The sequence below is a fragment of the Oncorhynchus masou genome, unplaced genomic scaffold, assembly GCF_036934945.1.
Source record: "Oncorhynchus masou masou isolate Uvic2021 unplaced genomic scaffold, UVic_Omas_1.1 unplaced_scaffold_618, whole genome shotgun sequence".
Lineage (NCBI taxonomy): Eukaryota > Metazoa > Chordata > Actinopteri > Salmoniformes > Salmonidae > Oncorhynchus > Oncorhynchus masou.
In genome coordinates, this window is record NW_027012609.1 from 170,001 (window position 1) to 191,107 (window position 21,107).

Genomic DNA, 21,107 nt, shown 5'->3' on the forward strand with positions numbered 1-21,107 from the left:
TATATACATACATACTACTGACTAATACATACTACCACTAGGATATATATACATACTATTGACTAATACATACTACCACTAGGAGATATATACATACTACTGACTAATACATACTACCACTAGGATATATATATATACATACTACTGACTAATACATACTACCACTAGGATATATATATATACTACTGACTAATACATACTACCACTAGGATATATATATATATATACACTACTGACTAATACATACTACCACTAGGAGATATATACATACTACCACTAGGATATATATACATACTACTGACTAATACATACTACCACTAGGATATATAGACATACCACTGACTAATACATACTACCACTAGGATATATAGACATACCACTGACTAATACATACTACCACTAGGATATATATACATACATACCACTGACTAATACATACTACCACTAGGAGATATATACATACTACCACTAGGATATATATACATACTACTGACTAATACATACTACCACTAGGATATATAGACATACCACTGACTAATACATACTACCACTAGGATGTATATACATACTACTGACTAATACATACTACCACTAGGAGATATATACATACTACCACTAGGATATATATACATACATACCACTGACTAATACATACTACCACTAGGAGATATATACATACCACTGACTAATACATACTACCACTAGGATATATATACACACACATACTACCACTAGGATATATATATACATACTACTGACTAATACATACTACCACTAGGATATATATACATACTACTGACTAATACATACTACCACTAGGATATATATACATACTACCACTAGGATATATACACATACTACCACTAGGATATATACACATACCACTGACTAATACATACTACCACTAGGATATATATACATACTACTGACTAATACATACTACCACTAGGATATATATACATACCACTGACTAATACATACTACCACTAGGATATACATACATACTACTGACTAATACATACTACCACTAGGATATATATACATACTACTGACTAATACATACTACCACTAGGATATATATACATACTACCACTAGGATATATACACATACTACCACTAGGATATATACACATACCACTGACTAATACATACTACCACTAGGATATATATACATACTACTGACTAATACATACTACCACTAGGATATATATACACACCACTGACTAATACATACTACCACTAGGATATATATACATACTACTGACTAATACATACTACCACTAGGATATATATACACACCACTGACTAATACATACTACCACTAGGATATATATACATACTACTGACTAATACATACTACCACTAGGATATATATACATACTACCACTAGGATATATATACATACTACCACTAGGATATATATACATACCACTGACTAATACATACTACCACTAGGATATATATACATACTACTGACTAATACATACTACCACTAGGATATATATACATACTACTGACTAATACATACTACCACTAGGATATATATACACACATACTACCACTAGGATATATATACATACTACTGACTAATATATACTACCACTAGGATATATATACATACTACTGACTAATACATACTACCACTAGGATATATATACATACTACCACTAGGATATATATACATACCACTGACTAATACATACTACCACTAGGATATATATACATACCACTGACTAATACATACTACCACTAGGATATATATACACACATACTACCACTAGGATATATATACATACTACTGACTAATACATACTACCACTAGGATATATATACATACCACTGACTAATACATACTACCACTAGGATATATATACATACTACTGACTAATACATACTACCACTAGGATATATATACATACTACTGACTAATACATACTACCACTAGGATATATATACATACTACCACTAGGATATATATACATACCACTGACTAATACATACTACCACTAGGAGATATAGACATACCACTGACTAATACATACTACCACTAGGATATATATACATACTACCACTAGGATATATATACATACTACCACTAGGATATATACACATACCACTGACTAATACATACTACCACTAGGATATATATACATACTACTGACTAATACATACTACCACTAGGATATATATACACACATACTACCACTAGGATATATATACATACTACTGACTAATACATACTACCACTAGGATATATATACATACCACTGAATAATACATACTACCACTAGGATATATATACATACCACTGACTAATACATACTACCACTAGGATATATAGACATACCACTGACTAATACATACTACCACTAGGATATATAGACATACCACTGACTAATACATACTACCACTAGGATATATATACATACTACTGACTAATACATACTACCACTAGGATATATATACATACTACTGACTAATACATACTACCACTAGGATATATATACACATACTACCACTAGGATATATATACATACTACTGACTAATACATACTACCACTAGGATATATAGACATACCACTGACTAAAACATACTACCACTAGGAGATATATACATACTACCACTAGGATATATAGACATACCACTGACTAATACATACTACCACTAGGATATATAGACATACCACTGACTAATACATACTACCACTAGGATATATATACATACTACTGACTAATACATACTACCACTAGGATATATATACATACTACTGACTAATACATACTACCACTAGGATATATATACACATACTACCACTAGGATATATATACATACCACTGACTAATACATACTACCACTAGGATATATATACACACATACTACCACTAGGATATATATACATACTACTGACTAATACATACTACCACTAGGATATATATACATACTACTGACTAATACATACTACCACTAGGATATATATACATACTACCACTAGGATATATATACATACCACTGACTAATACATACTACCACTAGGATATATATACACACATACTACCACTAGGATATATATACATACTACTGACTAATACATACTACCACTAGGATATATATACATACTACCACTAGGATATATATACATACCACTGACTAATACATACTACCACTAGGATATATATACATACTACTGACTAATACATACTACCACTAGGATATATATACATACATACTACTGACTAATACATACTACCACTAGGATATATATACATACTACTGACTAATACATACTACCACTAGGATATATATACATACCACTGACTAATACATACTACCACTAGGAGATATAGACATACCACTGACTAATACATACTACCACTAGGATATATATACATACTACTGACTAATACATACTACCACTAGGATATATATACATACTTGAACTACCACTAGGAGATATAGACATACTAGAACTACCACTAGGAGATATAGACATTCAACTCTCTCGACCCGCTCTCTCTCTCTCTGTGTGTGTGTGCATTAACATAGGAGTATTACATTGGTGTGATGCAGACCAGGCTAGTAGGGAACGTGCCAAAACAGCCCATAAATATGTCTTTTTGAAATATCACACAGCACATATTTAGGATCCTTGGCTAAAATAACGTCACCCACTGATGAGACCATTGGCTTGTAGAACTTAAGGTCTGGGCGGTGCCTCCCGCTCTCTCTCCGTGTGTTTTACCTGGTTCTGCAGCATGGTGAGTGGAGTCTCTCCCTGTTCCATGGCATCTGGGTCACACAACCAGCTCTGAGCAGGACGCGTCTGCTTCAGCAACGACAGGTAGGCATGGAACACATCAGCCTTCACGTTCTCCTCCCGCTCCTACAGTCAATACATCAGTCAATACATCAGCCTTCACGTTCTCCTCCCGCTCCTACAATCAATACATCAGTCAATACATCAGCCTTCACGTTCTCCTCCCGCTCCTACAGTCAATACATCAGTCAAATCATGAGCCTTCACGTTCTCCTCCCGCTCCTACAGTCAATACATCAGCCTTCACGTTCTCCTCCCGCTCCTACAGTCAATACATCAGCCTTCACGTTCTCCTCCCGCTCCTACAGTCAATACATCAGTCAATACATCAGCCTTCATGATCTCCTCCCGCTCCTCCAATCAATACATCAGTCAATACATCAGCCTTCAAGTTCTCCTCCCGCTCCTACAATCAATACATCAGTCAATACATCAGCCTTCACGTTCTCCTCCCGCTCCTACAATCAATACATCAACCTTCACGTTCTCCTCCCGCTCCTACAGTCAATACATCAGTCAATACATCAGCCTTCATGATCTCCTCCCGCTCCTCCAATCAATACATCAGTCAATACATCAGCCTTCAAGTTCTCCTCCCGCTCCTACAATCAATACATCAGTCAATACATCAGCCTTCACGTTCTCCTCCCACTACTACAATCAATACATCAACCTTCACGTTCTCCTCCCGCTCCTACAATCAATACATCAACCTTCACGTTCTCCTCCTGCTCCTACAATCAATACATCAGCCTTCACGTTCTCCTTCAGCTCCTACAATCAATACATCAGCCTTCATGTTCTCCTCCCGCTCCTACAATGAATACATCAGTCAATACATCAATCAATACATCAGCCTTCACGTTCTCCTCCCGCTCCTACAATCAATACATCAGTCAATACATCAATCAATACATCAGCCTTCACGTTCTCCTCCCGCTCCTACAATCAATACATCAGTCAATACGTCAGCCTTCACTTTCTCCTCCCGCTCCTACAATCAATACATCAGTCAATACATCAGCCTTCACGTTCTCCTCCCGCTCCTACAGTCAATACATCAGTCAATACATCAGCCTTCATGATCTCCTCCCGCTCCTCCAATCAATACATCAGTCAATACATCAGCCTTCAAGTTCTCCTCCCGCTCCTACAATCAATACATCAGTCAATACATCAGCCTTCACGTTCTCCTCCCGCTCCTACAATCAATACATCAACCTTCACGTTCTCCTCCCACTACTACAATCAATACATCAACCTTCACGTTCTCCTCCCGCTCCTACAATCAATACATCAACCTTCACGTTCTCCTCCTGCTCCTACAATCAATACATCAGCCTTCACGTTCTCCTTCCACTCCTACAATCAATACATCAACATTCACGTTCTCTTCCTGCTCCTACAATCAATACATCAGCCTTCATGTTCTCCTCCCGCTCCTACAATGAATACATCAGTCAATACATCAGCCTTCACGTTCTCCTCCCGCTCCTACAATCAATACATCAGCCTTCACGTTCTCCTCCCGCTCCTACAATCAATACATCAGTCAATACATCAGCCTTCACGTTCTCCTCCCGCTCCTACAACCAACACATCAGTCAATAAATCAGCCTTCACGTTCTCCTCCCGCTCCTACAATCAATACATCAGTCAATACATCAGCCTTCACGTTCTCCTCCCGCTCCTACAATCAATACATCAGCCTTCACGTTCTCCTCCCGCTCCTACAATCAATACATCAGCCTTCACGTTCTCCTCCCGCTCCTACAATCAATACATCAGCCTTCACGTTCTCCTCCCGCTCCTACAATCAATACATCAGTCAATACATCAGCCTTCACGTTCTCCTCCCGCTCCTACAATCAATACATAAATCTTCACGTTCTCCTCCTGCTCCTACAATCAATCCACCAATCAATACATCAGCCTTCACATTCTCCTCCCACAATCAATCCACCAATCAATACATCAGCCTTCACGTTCTCCTCCCGCTCCTACAATCAATACATCAGTCAATACATCAGCCTTCACGTTCTCCTCCCGCTCCTACAATCAATCCACCAATCAATACATCAGCCTTCACGTTCTCCTCCCGCTCCTACAATCAATACATCAACCTTCACGTTCTCCTCCCGCTCCTACAGTCAATACATCAGTCAATACATCAGCCTTCATGATCTCCTCCCGCTCCTCCAATCAATACATCAGTCAATACATCAGCCTTCAAGTTCTCCTCCCGCTCCTACAATCAATACATCAACCTTCACGTTCTCCTCCTGCTCCTACAATCAATCCACCAATCAATACATCAGCCTTCACATTCTCCTCCCACAATCAATCCACCAATCAATACATCAGCCTTCATGATCTCCTCCCGCTCCTACAATCAATCCACCAATCAATACATCAGCCTTCACGTTCTCCTCCCGCTCCTACAATCAATCCACCAATCAATACATCAGTCTTCACGTTCTCCTCCCGCTCCTACAATCAATACATCAGTCAATACATCAGCCTTCACGTTCTCCTCCCGCTCCTACAATCAATACATCAGCCTTCACGTTCTCCTCCTGCTCCTACAATCAATCCACCAATCAATACATCAGCCTTCACATTCTCCTCCCACAATCAATCCACCAATCAATACATCAGCCTTCATGATCTCCTCCCGCTCCTACAATCAATCCACCAATCAATACATCAGCCTTCACGTTCTCCTCCCGCTCCTACAATCAATCCACCAATCAATACATCAGTCTTCACGTTCTCCTCCCGCTCCTACAATCAATACATCAGTCAATACATCAGCCTTCACGTTCTCCTCCCGCTCCTACAATCAATACATCAGCCTTCACGTTCTCCTCCTGCTCCTACAATCAATCCACCAATCAATACATCAGCCTTCACGTTCTCCTCCCACAATCAATCCACCAATCAATACATCAGCCTTCATGATCTCCTCCTGCTCCCACAATCAATCCACCAATCAATACATCAGCCTTCATGATCTCCTCCCGCTCCTACAATCCATCAATCAATACATCAGCCTTCACGTTCTCCTCCCGCTCCTACAATCAATACATCAATCAATACATCAGCCTTCACGTTCTCCTCCCGCTCCTACAATACATCAATCAATACATCAGCCTTCACGTTCTCCTCCCGCTCCTACAATCAATACATCAGTCAATACATCAGCCTTCACGTTCTCCTCCCGCTCCTACAATACATCAATCAATACATCAGCCTTCACGTTCTCCTCCCGCTCCTACAATCAATACATCAGCCTTCACGTTCTCCTCCCGCTCCTACAATACATCAGCCTTCACGTTCTCCTCCCGCTCCTACAATCAATACATCAGTCAATACATCAGCCTTCACGTTCTCCTCCTGCTCCTACAATCCACCAATCAATACATCAATCAATACACCAACCAATCAAAAAGTATTGATAACCAGCCCTTTTTGTGACAAATGTTGACATGAAATTGCTTTTACTTATTAGTAACCCTCGACTCAGAGAGCAAACAAACAACACAAAAAAAGATGCCCAACGGCTAGGTAAAACTCTCTGGAAGATGTAGACCTAGAGGAACACAGAGGCAGTGTGTGTGTGTGTGTGTGTGTGTGTGTGTGTGTGTGTGTGTGTGCCTTGAAGCGGGCGATGAGCGCGGGCGACACGGTCCGGTAGAACTCAGGCAGCATCTCGTGGCGTGTGCTGACCACGGCGTCCAGACACTTGGCGGCCGCACGGCGAACCTTCCAGCTCATGTCGTCGTCGTCGCTGTACTCGTCATCACTTCCTGTAAAAAAAAAAAAAAAAAAAAGGGTCAGAGGTCAAAAGGGTGTTGGGAATGTGAGGTTAGATAACACAGTCTAGCAGCAGGTGTTAAGTATTAGAGCAGACGACAATAGTTACATTAGCTGGTAGAAAACACCCACATGTCAAACACAGGTCACACACAGCACAGCTACTAGTCTAGAGCGACCACCTCACAACCACCTGGCGACCAACTGACTACCACCTGGCGACCACCTCTCAAACACAGGTCACACACAGCACAGCTACTAGTCTAGAGCGACCACCTCACAACCACCTGGCGACCAACTGACTACCACCTGGCGACCACCTCTCAAACACAGGTTACACACAGCACAGCTACTAGTCTAGAGCGACCACCTGACGACCACCTGACGACCACCTCTCAAACACAGGTCACACACAGCACAGCTACTAGTCTAGAGCGACCTCACGACAACCTGACGACCACCTGACGACCACATCTCAAACACAGGTCACACACAGCACAGCTACTAGTCTAGAGCGACCACCTCACAACCACCTGGCGACCAACTGACTACCACCTGGCGACCACCTCTCAAACACAGGTTACACACAGCACAGCTACTAGTCTAGAGCGACCACCTGACTACCACCTGACGACCACCTGACGACCACCTGACGACCACCTGACGACCACCTGACGACCACCTGACGACCACCTGACGACCACCTGACGACCACCTGACGACCACCTGACGACCACCTGACGACCACCTGACGACCACCTCTCAAACACAGGTCACACACAGCACAGCTACTAGTCTAGAGCGACCTCACGACAACCTGACGACCACCTGGCGACCACCCGGCTACCACCTGGCTACCACCCGGCTACCACCCGGCTACCACATCACAAACACAGGTTACACACAACACAGCTACTAGTCTAGAGCGACCACCTCACGACCACCTGGCGACCACCTCACAAACACAGGTTACACACAGCACAGCTACTAGTCTAGAGCGACCACCTCACGACCACCTGGCTACCACCTGACTACCACCTCACGACCACCTCTCAAACACAGGTTACACACAGCACAGCTACTAGTCTAGAGCGACCACCTCACGACCACCTGGCTACCACCTGACTACCACCTCACGACCACCTCTCAAACACAGGTTACACACAGCACAGCTACTAGTCTAGAGCGACCACCTGACTACCACCTGACTACCACCTGACTACCACATCTCAAACACAGGTCACACACAGCACAGCTACTAGTCTAGAGCGACCACCTGACTACCGCCTGACGACCGCATCTCAAACACAGGTTACACACAGCACAGCTACTAATCTAGAGCGACCACCCGGCTACCACCCGACGACCACCCGACGACCACAAACAATACTGTCATCACATGGTTGTTCCAGGGCCTAACCTCAAATCCTTCCAATGAGATTTGACCTGTGAAGTTTGACAGAGATACACCTAATCATCACAGACTAGGAGGCCAGTCCCAACACTGTGCTGCCCTGGGCCTGATGAGGCCAGTCCCAACACTGTGCTGCCCTGGGCCTGATGAGGCCAGTCCCAACACTGTGCTGCCGTGGGCCTGATGAGGCCAGTCCCAACACTGTGCTGCCCCGGGCCTGATGAGGCCAGTCCCAACACTGTGCTGCCCTGGGCCTGATGAGGCCAGTCCCAACACTGTGCTGCCCCGGGCCTGATGAGGCCAGTCCCAACACTGTGCTGCCCTGGGCCTGATGAGACCAGTCCCAACACTGTGCTGCCCTGGGCCTAATGAGACCAGTCCCAATACTGTGCTGCCCTGGGCCTGATGAGGCCAGGAGACTAGTCCCAACACTGTGCTGCCCTAGGCCTGATGAGGCCAGTCCCAACACTGTGCTGCCCTAGGCCTGATGAGGCCAGTCCCAACACTGTGCTGCCCTAGGCCTGATGAGACCAGTCCCAATACTGTGCTGCCCTGGGCCTGATGAGACCAGTCCCAATACTGTGCTGCCCTGGGCCTGATGAGACCAGTCCCAACACTGTGCTGCCCTGGGCCTGATGAGACCAGTCCCAACACTGTGCTGCCCTGGGCCTGATGAGACCAGTCCCAACACTGTACTGCCCCGGGCCTGATGAGGCTAGTCCCAACACTGTGCTGCCCCGGGCCTGATGAGGCCAGTCCCAACACTGTGCTGCCCTGGGCCTGATGAGGCCAGTCCCAACACTGTGCTGCCCTGGGCCTGATGAGGCCAGTCCCAACACTGTGCTGCCCTGGGCCTGATGAGGCCAGTCCCAACACTGTGCTGCCCTGGGCCTGATGAGGCCAGTCCCAACACTGTGCTGCCCTGGGCCTGATGAGGCTTGTCCCAACACTGTACTGCCCCGGGCCTGATGAGGCCAGTCCCAATACTGTGCTGCCCCGGGCCCGATGAGGCTTGTCCCAACACTGTACTGCCCCGGGCCTGATGAGACCAGTCCCAACACTGTGCTGCCCTGGGCCTGTTTACAAGCTAGCTACACACAGCCAGTCAGTCAACACCATTAATTATTAAAGGAACCAGCCAATAGGAATAAGCAGGAATATGATTTATGGATGACTGGCAAACTAAGCTTAGTGATGTAGAAGATACGAGCAACACTCCAGGCTCCAAAAAAAACCACTTGTTGTTGTCAAGAGCCACTTTATAATTGAAATACTTCAGCATTCTGGAAGCATACACTATGGTTGGTGGAGAGACACACAACCAGAGAGTGTGTGAGTCAGGGAAGAGAGGGGACAGAGAGGAGGGAGGGGACAGAGAGGAGGGAGGAGACAGAGAGGAGGGAGGAGACAGAGAGGAGGGAGGAGACAGAGAGGAGGGAGGAGACAGAGAGGAGGGAGGAGACAGAGAAGAGGGAGGAGACAGAGAAGAGGGAGGAGACAGAGAAGAGGGAGGGGACAGAGAAGAGGAAGGGGGCAGAGAAGAGGGAGAGGAGGAAGGGGGCATAGGACATAGGGAGAGAGAGAGAGAGACAGAGACAGAGAGGGAGAGAAAGACAGAGAGGGAGAGAGAGACAGAGAGGGAGAGAGAGACAGAGAGGGAGAGAGAGAGAGAGAGGAGAGGAGAGAGAGAGAGAGAGAGAGGGAGGGAGAGAGAGGGAGGGAGGGAGGGAGGGAGAGAGAGGGAGGGAGGGAGGGAGAGAGACAGAGGGAGGGAGAGAGAGACAGAGGGAGGGAGAGAGAGACAGAGGGAGGGAGAGAGAGACAGAGGGAGAGAGAGACAGAGGGAGAGAGGGAGGCTGGCTGGCTGCCTTCAATATTTACTAATATTTAGTACATTGTTTATGTCACAGTGCTCATGCGTGGCCAAGCAACAGATTGTCCTTCTGGCTGAGCTCTTACAGTCATAGCAACAAACGACACACTAACCGTGTCAGTGCAGTGGGGACTTACAACTGGGGGGCTATTCTGCACACAGTAAGACTCCTGGAAATGGAAGACAACATTTAATAGATAGAACTAGTTCTGACTTCTCTCACACGGAGGCAGATAGCTGAAGAGACGAGTCCTATTAGGTCTCTACTGAAGTGGTGAAGAGTCCTATAGGTCTCTACTGAAGTGGTGAAGAGTCCTATAGGTCTCTACTAAAGTGGTGAAGAGTCCTATAGGTCTCTACTGAAGAGGTGAAGAGTCCTATAGGTCTCTACTGAAGTGATGAAGAGTCCTATAGGTCTCTACTGAAGTGGTGAAGGGTCCTATAGGTCTCTACTGAAGTGGTGAAGAGTCCTATAGGTCTCTACTGAAGAGGTGAAGAGTCCTATAGGTCTCTACTGAAGTGGTGAAGGGTCCTATAGGTCTCTACTGAAGTGGTGAAGAGTCCTATAGGTCTCTACTGAAGTGGTGAAGAGTCCTATAGGTCAGCTCATAAAAGTTATAAAAGCATAGCTAGTAGCTACCCAATGTAAAGTAAGACAAGCATAGCTAGCAGCTACCGGATGTAAAGTTCTACACTTATAGCTAGCAGCTACCGGATGTAAAGTTATACACGTATAGCTAGTAGCTACCGGATGTAAAGTTATACAAGTATAGCTAGCAGCTACCGGATGTAAAGTTATACAAGTATAGCTAGCAGCTACCGGATGCAAAGTCATACAAGCATAGCTCGTAGCTACCGGATGTAAAGTCATACAAGCATAGTTAGCAGCTACCGGATGTAAAGTTATACAAGCATAGCTAGCAGCTACCAGATGTAAAGTTATACAAGCATTGCTAGCAGCTACCGGATGTAAAGTTATACAAGCATAGCTAGCAGCTACCGGATGTAAAGTTATACAAGCATAGCTAGCAGCTACCAGATGTAAAGTTATACAAGCATAGCTAGCAGCTACCGGATGTAAAGTCATACAAGCATAGCTAGCAGCTACCGGATGTAAAGTTATACAAGCATAGTTAGCAGCTACCGGATGTAAAGTTATACAAGTATAGCTAGCAGCTACCGGATGTAAAGTTATACAAGTATAGCTAGCAGCTACCGGATGTAAAGTTATACAAGTATAGCTAGCAGCTACCGGATGCAAAGTCATACAAGCATAGCTCGTAGCTACCGGATGTAAAGTCATACAAGCATAGTTAGCAGCTACCGGATGTAAAGTTATACAAGCATAGCTAGCAGCTACCAGATGTAAAGTTATACAAGCATTGCTAGCAGCTACCAGATGTAAAGTTATACAAGCATAGCTAGCAGCTACCGGATGTAAAGTTATACAAGCATAGCTAGCAGCTACCAGATGTAAAGTTATACAAGCATTGCTAGCAGCTACCGGATGTAAAGTTATACAAGCATAGCTAGCAGCTACCGGATGTAAAGTTATACAAGCATAGCTAGCAGCTACCGGATGTAAAGTTATACAAGCATAGCTAGCAGCTACCGGATGTAAAGTTATACAAGTATAGCTAGCAGCTACCGGATGTAAAGTTCTACAAGTATAGCTAGGAGCTACCCAATGTAAAGTTACACAAGCATAGCTAGTAGCTACCCAATGTAAAGTAACAAGCATAGCTAGTAGCCACCAGATGTAAAGTTATACAAGTATAGCTAGTAGCCACCGGATGTAAAGTTACACAAGCATAGCTAGTAGCTACCCAATGTAAAGTGACACAAGCATAGCTAGTAGCTACCGGATGTCATCTTCGGTGAGCGTGGACATTCACAAGCAAGAGAGACATTTTTTGCAAATGATCAAAGTTATGACGCATGCTTTTCTGAAAGAAGAGCAGCATGTGCACACGGAGCAGAGGGGAGAAGAACTGAGAAGAGACAACACACTACGCAGGAAGCACAGGGACAAAATGGCCGCTGTTCAGAAACCTCCAGAGCTCTGTGACTTCTGGCAGAAAGACATTACAAGATATCTGATGGTAAACATTCAGTAGTGGATTCCATTCAGTAGTGGATTCCATTCAGTAGTGGGTTCCATTCAGTAGTGGGTTCCATTCAGTAGTGGATTCCATTCAGTAGTGGATTCCATTCAGTAGTGGATTCCATTCAGTAGTGGATTCCATTCAGTAGTGGATTCCATTCAGTAGTGGATTCCATTCAGTAGTGGATTCCATTCAGTAGTGGATTCCATCCGGTAGTGGATTCCATCCAGTAGTGGATTCCATCCCGTAGTGGATTCCATCCCAAGTGTAACTTCATCACCTGATGTGCTGCACAACAGAGACTCTGAGACTCATAACACTGAACTCTACGGACTCCATCAGCTCCCTCTTTCTCCCGTTGTGCCTTTTTTTTTTACAAAAACACCTGACTGGTTTAACCTCTTGAAACTCTAGGGGCGCAATTTCATTTTTGGATGAAAAACGTTCCCGTTTTAAACAAGATATTTTGTCACAAAAAGATGCTCGACTATGCATATAATTGATAGCTTTGGAAAGAAAACACCCTGAATTTTCCAGAACTGCAAAGACATTCTCTGTGGGTGCCCTAGAACGGGAGCTACAGGCAAAACCAAGATGAAACGGCAACCAGGAAACCAGCAGGATTTTTGAGGCTCCGTTTTCCATTGTCTCCTTATATGGCTGTGAATGCGAGAGGAATGAGCTTGCCTTTTCTGTCGTTTCCCCAAGGTGTCTGCAGCATTGTGACGTATTTGTAGGCATATCATTGGAAGATTGACCATAAGAGACTACATTTTCCAGGTGTCCGCCTGGTGTCCTCCGTCGAAATTGGTGCGTCTTTTTCAGCTGCTGGTATTTTTCCATGCGATTCTGAGGGGAAAGCAGGCTTCCACGAACTGCATATCAATGAAGAGATATGTGAAAAAACACCTTGAGGATTGATTCCAAACAACGTTTGCCATGTTTCGGGACGATATTATGGAGTTAATTCGGAAAAAGTTTGACGTTTTGGTGACTGAATTTTCGGTTTGTTTCGGTAGCCAAATGTGATGTACTAAATGGAGCAATTTCTCCTACACAAAGATTCTTTCAGGAAAAACTGAACATTTGCTATGTAACTGAGAGTCTCCTCATTGAAAACATCCGAAGCTCTTCAAAGGTAAATGATTTTATTTATTTGGTTATCTGGTTTTTGTGAAAATGTTGCGTGCTAAATGCTACTCAAAATGCTAAGCATACTCTTACACAAATTAGTGATTTGCTATGGTTCAAAAGCATATTTTGAAAATCTGAGATGACAGTGTTGTTAAGAAAAGGCTAAGCTTGAGAGCAGGCGCATTATTTTCATTTTATTTGCGATTTTCAGAAATCGTTAACGTTGCGTTATGCTAATGAGCCTGAGGCTTTATTCACGATCCCAGATGGGGAGTATCAAGAGGTTCTGAGGAACTAATGGAAAATAATGTGACAGGTGAAATGAAGATCGACATCTGCTTTATCTCCTAACGCGTTGAACAAGTTGACTGTAGGTGTTAGCTAGCAGCTACAGATATTCACATTTATAAAAAAAAAATTAAAAAGAAATTACGGTGTTGAAAAAACTATCCTGTGGCTATTTACAAATCCGATATACTAGTTGATAATCTGAATGAGACTAACCGGGATAAATAAATCAACCCGAGGTTGAATGACCATGAGCTCTCACAGTACCTTGAGTCTGTGGTGTGTGACAGAGTGTTTACCTTGATAGTCTTCGTCTGCTCCGTCAGCATCCATGGCATTCTCATCTTCATCCTCGTCATCGTAGTTATAGTTGGGGTCGTAGGTCAAATACTTCAGACAGATGCTGATGACAGTGCCCACATGTGGATAAACCTCCTTTGGACACCTGGAGAGAGAGAGAGATAGAGAGAGAGAGAGAGATAGAGATTGAAAAGTCCTTCATGGTTGAGTTGCGTTTAGTTTCCACTAATAAAGACGCCCATCTCTCAGCCTTTCTTCTCCTCGTGGTAATCTGGGAGGACAGACAGCACCACAGTCATCTCCCAACACTAGTTCTGCCTCTCTCCCAAACACTTGTTTGATGCAATCCACAAAAGGCAAAAGATAGAACGGATGAAAGGGTTTGTAATCACAGAAACAGTGGGAGGCTAAACGTAGACGAGGAGAGAGACGAGAGCATCCAATCACAACACAGGTCAAACACTTTCGGGTGGACGTGAATAAATTACCCACATTCACTGAGAATTCCCGGGTTTCATTTTTTTCCCTGTCATTCTGTGTTTCTCTGAACATAAAAACAAATACCCCTTCCCTAACTCTGAAGCCGTTTAAAAATAGGACGCGCGTCTCTCACCTCCTGACGAAGGACTCGAAGGCCTGGATGCAGTATTCTCTCAGCTCATCGTCGTCTATGTTACAGAACTTCACCACCAGTGGAATGATCTTCTCCAAGTACTCACCTGAGGACAAACACACACACGCGGACACACACACACGCGGACACACACACACGCGGACACGCGGACACGCACACACGCGGACACACACACACACACGCGGACACACACACACACGCGGACACACACACACACGCGGACACACACACGCGGACACACACACACACGCGGACACGTTAACACACACACGGACACACACACACGCGCGGACACACACACACGCGGACACACACACACGCGGACACGCACACACACACACACACACACACACGCGGACACACACACGCGGACACACACACACGCGGACACACACACGCGGACACACACACACGCGGACACACACACGCGGACACACACACACACACACACGCGGACACACACACACACACACGCGGACACACACACACACACACGCGGACACACACACACACACACACACAGACACACACACACACACACACACACACACACACACACACACACGCGGACACACACACACACACACACACGGACACACACGCACACGCGGACACACACGCACACGCGGACACACACACACGCGGACACACACGCACACGCGGACACACACACACACGCGGACACACACACACGCGGACACACACACACGCGGACACACACACACACGCGGACACACACACACACACGCGGACACACACACACACACACGCGGACACACACACACACGGACACACACACACACGCGGACGGACACACACACACACGCGGACACACACACACACGCGGACACACACACACGCGGACACACACACACACGCGGACACACACACACGCGGACACACACACACACGCCATTCAAACTGAATGTTCGCTGTCACTCCATTAGTAACAGCTTCATATTCTTTCATCTAAAATGGGACATGAAGGGAAGTAAGCCTCTGACTTGAAAAAAAAAGAGCCCAGAACCCACTGAGAAGAGCAAATTACAAGTTACAGCTAGATAAAGGCTTTTGTGTTTTTTTTTAGCAAAATTGTAGAGCGAGCTCTTTCAAGATGACAAGAAAAGTTAATTAAAAACCGGGGATGGCAGGATATGGAGAGAGACCGACGGGAGAGCGGGGAGAGAAGTAGTTCTGGGAGTGCTGCTCTTCACTGAAGTAATCTTGCACATCTTAAAATCACTGCCGTCCCTGGCTCATCAAACACAGCGTGTGATTGGTTGATGGGGTGGGAGAAAAAAAGAGGGAGAAAAGAGAGAGAAAAAGAGGAGCGAGGCCTCAATGACTTCTCTCCCCCTCTCTATTCCCCTCCACAAAAACACTCTCCCTCCTCCACTCTTCCAGAGAGAGGAGGAAGTGACAGATCGACAGGTAAATAAGGACAGAAAGAGGAGCCTCTCCAGACTCCACGTCCCTCCACGTCACTCCACGTCCCTCCACGTCCCCCACGTCCCTGACCAGAAGTAATGGCTTCTCTCAAACATCAATGAGACAATGACTTCCTTCGGGGTTATTCTTTTAAAAAAAAAGAAGAAGTCTAATGGAAAAGAAAGATTGTCTTATATATTATTTCACCTAGAAAACACTAAAATACTTAAAAGGTTGTCAATGGCCCGGGCTCCCGAGGAGCAGTGGGCTTGACTAAGTAAAATAGCTAAAACAAACACATCGAGCCTGACTGAAATCTCAAAGGTGTTCCCAGATGGACTTGGCTGAAGTCGACACACACAGAGAGAGACACACACAGAGAGAGAGACACACACAGAGAGAGAGACACACACAGAGAGAGACACACACAGAGAGAGACACACACAGAGAGAGAGACACACACAGAGAGAGAGACACACACAGAGAGAGAGACACACAGAGAGATGGGAGAGAGAAGAGAGAACAGCTCCAACGGCTCCATATTAATTCAGCCCATCCCCAAATATAATCAAGATTCAACGGCGACCCCGGTGACCTCAAATGTAATTCTCCTGAACAGGACTGACAACTAACGCAGGTCACAAGACGCTGGCTGGCGAGTCACTTCTTCTCCTGGAGAAATGACACTCTGTATAAACATCTCTTAAATTAACTTCTCTTAAAACAACTCAAATCACATTCTATTGGTCCCGCCCCTAGCCACTAGGCCGCCCCGCCCCTAGGCCGCCCCGCCCCTAGCCACTAGGCCGCCCCGCCCCTAGCCACTAGGCCGCCCCGCCCCTAGCCACTAGGCCGCCCCGCCCCTAGCCACTAGGCCGCCCCGCCCCTAGCCACTAGGCCGCCCCTAGCCACTAGGCCGCCCGCCCCTAGCCACTAGGCCGCCCCGCCCCTAGCCACTAGGCCGCCCCGCCCCTAGCCTCTAGGCCGCCCCACGCCTCTAGGCCGCCCCACGCCTCTAGGCCGCCCCACGCCTCTAGGCCGCCCCACGCCTCTAGGCCGCCCCACGCCTCTAGGCCGCCCCACGCCTCTGGGCCGCCCACGCCCGCCCCACGCCTCTAGGCCGCCCACGCCTCTAGGCCGCCCCACGCCTCTAGGCCGCCCCACGCCTCTAGGCCGCCCCACGCCTCTAGGCCGCCCCACGCCTCTAGGCCGCCCCACGCCTCTAGGCCGCCCCACGCCTCTAGGCCGCCCCACGCCTAGGCCGCCCCACGCCTCTAGGCCGCCCCACGCCTCTAGGCCGCCCCACGCCTCTAGGCCGCCCCACGCCTCTAGGCCGCCCCACGCCTCTAGGCCGCCCCCACGCCTCTAGGCCGCCCCACGCCTCTAGGCCGCCCCACGCCTCTAGGCCGCCCCACGCCTCTAGGCCGCCCCACGCCTCTAGGCCGCCCCACGCCTCTAGGCCGCCCCACGCCTCTAGGCCGCCCCACGCCTCTAGGCCACCCCGCCACCTAAGGAAGGGGTCATTAACAGGAAAAATGTTGGTTAAATTGTTTGCCATTTCCAAATATAAAAAAGGTCCAAAATGTCCTGAAATTGAAATACAAATTACTGCAGGGTTTCTGTGTCAACCGTTCAACTAGAAAAATGAAAGATATTCCACTAGGCTACCAACATGACTTCTATCGCCACCCCAGTGTGTCTGTGTGTCTCCGTGAAACTCACCGATCCTGTGTCCGGCCTGTCTGCTGATGGCTGCGATACACTGGATGTAGGTACGGGTGGTGGACATGGAGTCGTTACGAGACAACTCTGACAGCAGGTGTTCAATCAGGTCCACAAACACCAGGTTCCCACAGGACATGACCAGGTGACCCAGAGCGATGATGGTCCTCTTCCTCACCGCCAGGCGGGGGCTGGTCAACTGAGGGAGCAGGCAGGACAGGATGGAGGGGTGAAAGTTCACCAGCAGACCCCCCTGTCTGTTAGAGGAGAGGGAGAGAGGTTAGCACCATGTTAAGTAGTGTCTGTCATCAGGCCGTATGATAGCTGACCAGACCCTACGTAGTCTGAGGACGCAGGCAGGACAGGATGGAGGGGTGAAAGTTCACCAGGAGACCCCCCTGTCTGTTAGAGGAGAGGGAGAGAGGTTCGCACCATGTTAAGTAGTGTCTGTCATCAGGCCGTATGATAGCTGACCAGACCCTACGTAGTCTGAGGACGCAGGCAGGACAGGATGGAGGGGTGAAAGTTCACCAGGAGACCCCCCTGTCTGTTAGAGGAGAGGGAGAGAGGTTCGCACCATGTTAAGTAGTGTCTGTCATCAGGCCGTATGATAGCTGACCAGACCCTACGTAGTCTGAGGACGCAGGCAGGACAGGATGGAGGGGTGAAAGTTCACCAGGAGACCCCCCTGTCTGTTAGAGGAGAGGGAGAGAGGTTAGCACCATGTTAAGTAGTGTCTGTCATCAGGCCATATGATAGCTGACCAGACCCTACGTAGTCTGAGGACGCAGGCAGGACAGGATGGAGGGGTGAAAGTTCACCAGCAGACTAGAGGTTGGCGCAGGAGTGAAAATTAATTCCTGTCCCGTCTTGTCAAATATTTTCCCGTACTGTTCTGGTCCAGAAACAGTTACATAACCCCAGAACATTCCTGGACCGTCCCAAAATCATTTTTACAGGCAGAAATCAGAAAAACATTTAGATATCCAATTGACTAATAAAGTAATCCATGACAAAGGACCATCTATAGTCTATAATGGGTTCAGACCAGCGGTCAGACAGTGGAGAACACACACACCAACACACACACACACCCCCCAACCTGGGTTCAGACCAGTGGAGAACACACACACCAACCTGGGTTCAGACCAGCAGTCAGACAGTGGAGAACACACACACCAACACACACACCAACCTGGGTCCACACCAACGGTCAGACAGTGGAGAACACACACACCAACCTGGGTTCAGGCCAGAGGTCAGACAGTGGAGAACACACACACCAACCTGGGTTCAGGCCAGCGGTCAGACAGTGGAGAACACACACACCAACCTGGGTCCACACCAACAGTCAGACAGTGGAGAACACACACACCAACCTGGGTCCACACCAACAGTCAGACAGTGGAGAACACACACACCAACCTGGGTTCAGACCAGCGGTCAGACAGTGGAGAACACACACACACACACACACACACACACACACACACACACACACACACACCAACCTGGGTTCAGGTCAGAGGTCAGACAGTGGAGAACACACACCAACCTGCAGAGCATGTCAGCCATGATGTCCAGAGCCTCCAGCTGAACTGACACATCCTCCTGCTTGGCGATGGCACTGGTCAGACGGCCTGTGATCTTTTTACACACACTGGCAGCCAGGGCCGAGCCTGGGGGTGGAGAGGGAGAGAGGGGGGTGGAGAGGGAGGGGGTGGAGAGGGAGAGAGGGGTGGAGAGGGAGAGGAGAGGGAGAGGGGGTGGAGAGGGAGAGGGGGTGGAGAGGGAGGGGGGTGGAGAGGAGAGAGGGAGAGGGGGTGGAGAGGGAGAGAGGGGGTGGAGAGGGAGAGAGGGGGTGGAGAGGGAGAGGAGAGGGAGAGGGGGGTGGAGAGGGAGAGAGGGAGAGAGGGGGTGGAGAGGGAGCGAGGGGGTGGAGAGGGAGCGAGGGGGTGGAGAGGGAGCGAGGGGGTGGAGAGGGAGCGAGGGGGTGGAGAGGGAGCGAGGGGGTGGAGAGGAGGAAGACAGAGAGAGGCTGAGTGAGCTAAATGAGTCATACTGCTGTCAGCCAAGATGGCTGATGCCTGAAGGTGATGGGGAAGCAAGGCTGTTAACAGATGCTCTCTTCTCCATGTCTCCCTCCACATGACTGGGAAAGGCCTGAACACAGCAGGAGATTAACCAGGATGTAGGGAGGACATCTAGCAAGAGGGGATAGTTCATCAGTTCATTACCTATAACACCATCACTAGAGGGGATAGTCCATCAGTTCATTACCTATAACACCATCACTAGAGGGGATAGTCCATCAGGTCATTAACAAACACACTACAACACCATCACTAGAGGGGATAGTCCATCAGGTCATTACCTATAACACCATCACTAGAGGGGATAGTTCATCAGTTCATTACCTATAACACCATCACTAGAGGGGATAGTCCATCAGGTCATTACCTATAACACCATCACTAGAGGGGATAGTCCATCAGGTCATTACCTATAACACCATCAATAGAGGGGATAGTCCATCAGATCATTAACAAACACACTACAACACCATCACTAGAGGGGA

At 47.1% G+C, this 21,107-nt stretch overlaps 1 protein-coding gene across 1 annotated transcript in view; it reads right to left on the minus strand.

The window, feature by feature from the left end:
- The window catches only part of LOC135536437 (cullin-associated NEDD8-dissociated protein 1-like), an 80,606-nt gene that overhangs the window by 29,097 nt on the left and 30,402 nt on the right, over positions 1–21,107 (minus strand). The window contains 6 exon segments of the mRNA XM_064962776.1: positions 3,741–3,881; positions 7,473–7,624; positions 14,745–14,890; positions 15,359–15,464; positions 18,530–18,786; positions 20,085–20,208. Of these exon segments, the coding sequence (XP_064818848.1) occupies positions 3,741–3,881; positions 7,473–7,624; positions 14,745–14,890; positions 15,359–15,464; positions 18,530–18,786; positions 20,085–20,208 (926 nt within the window).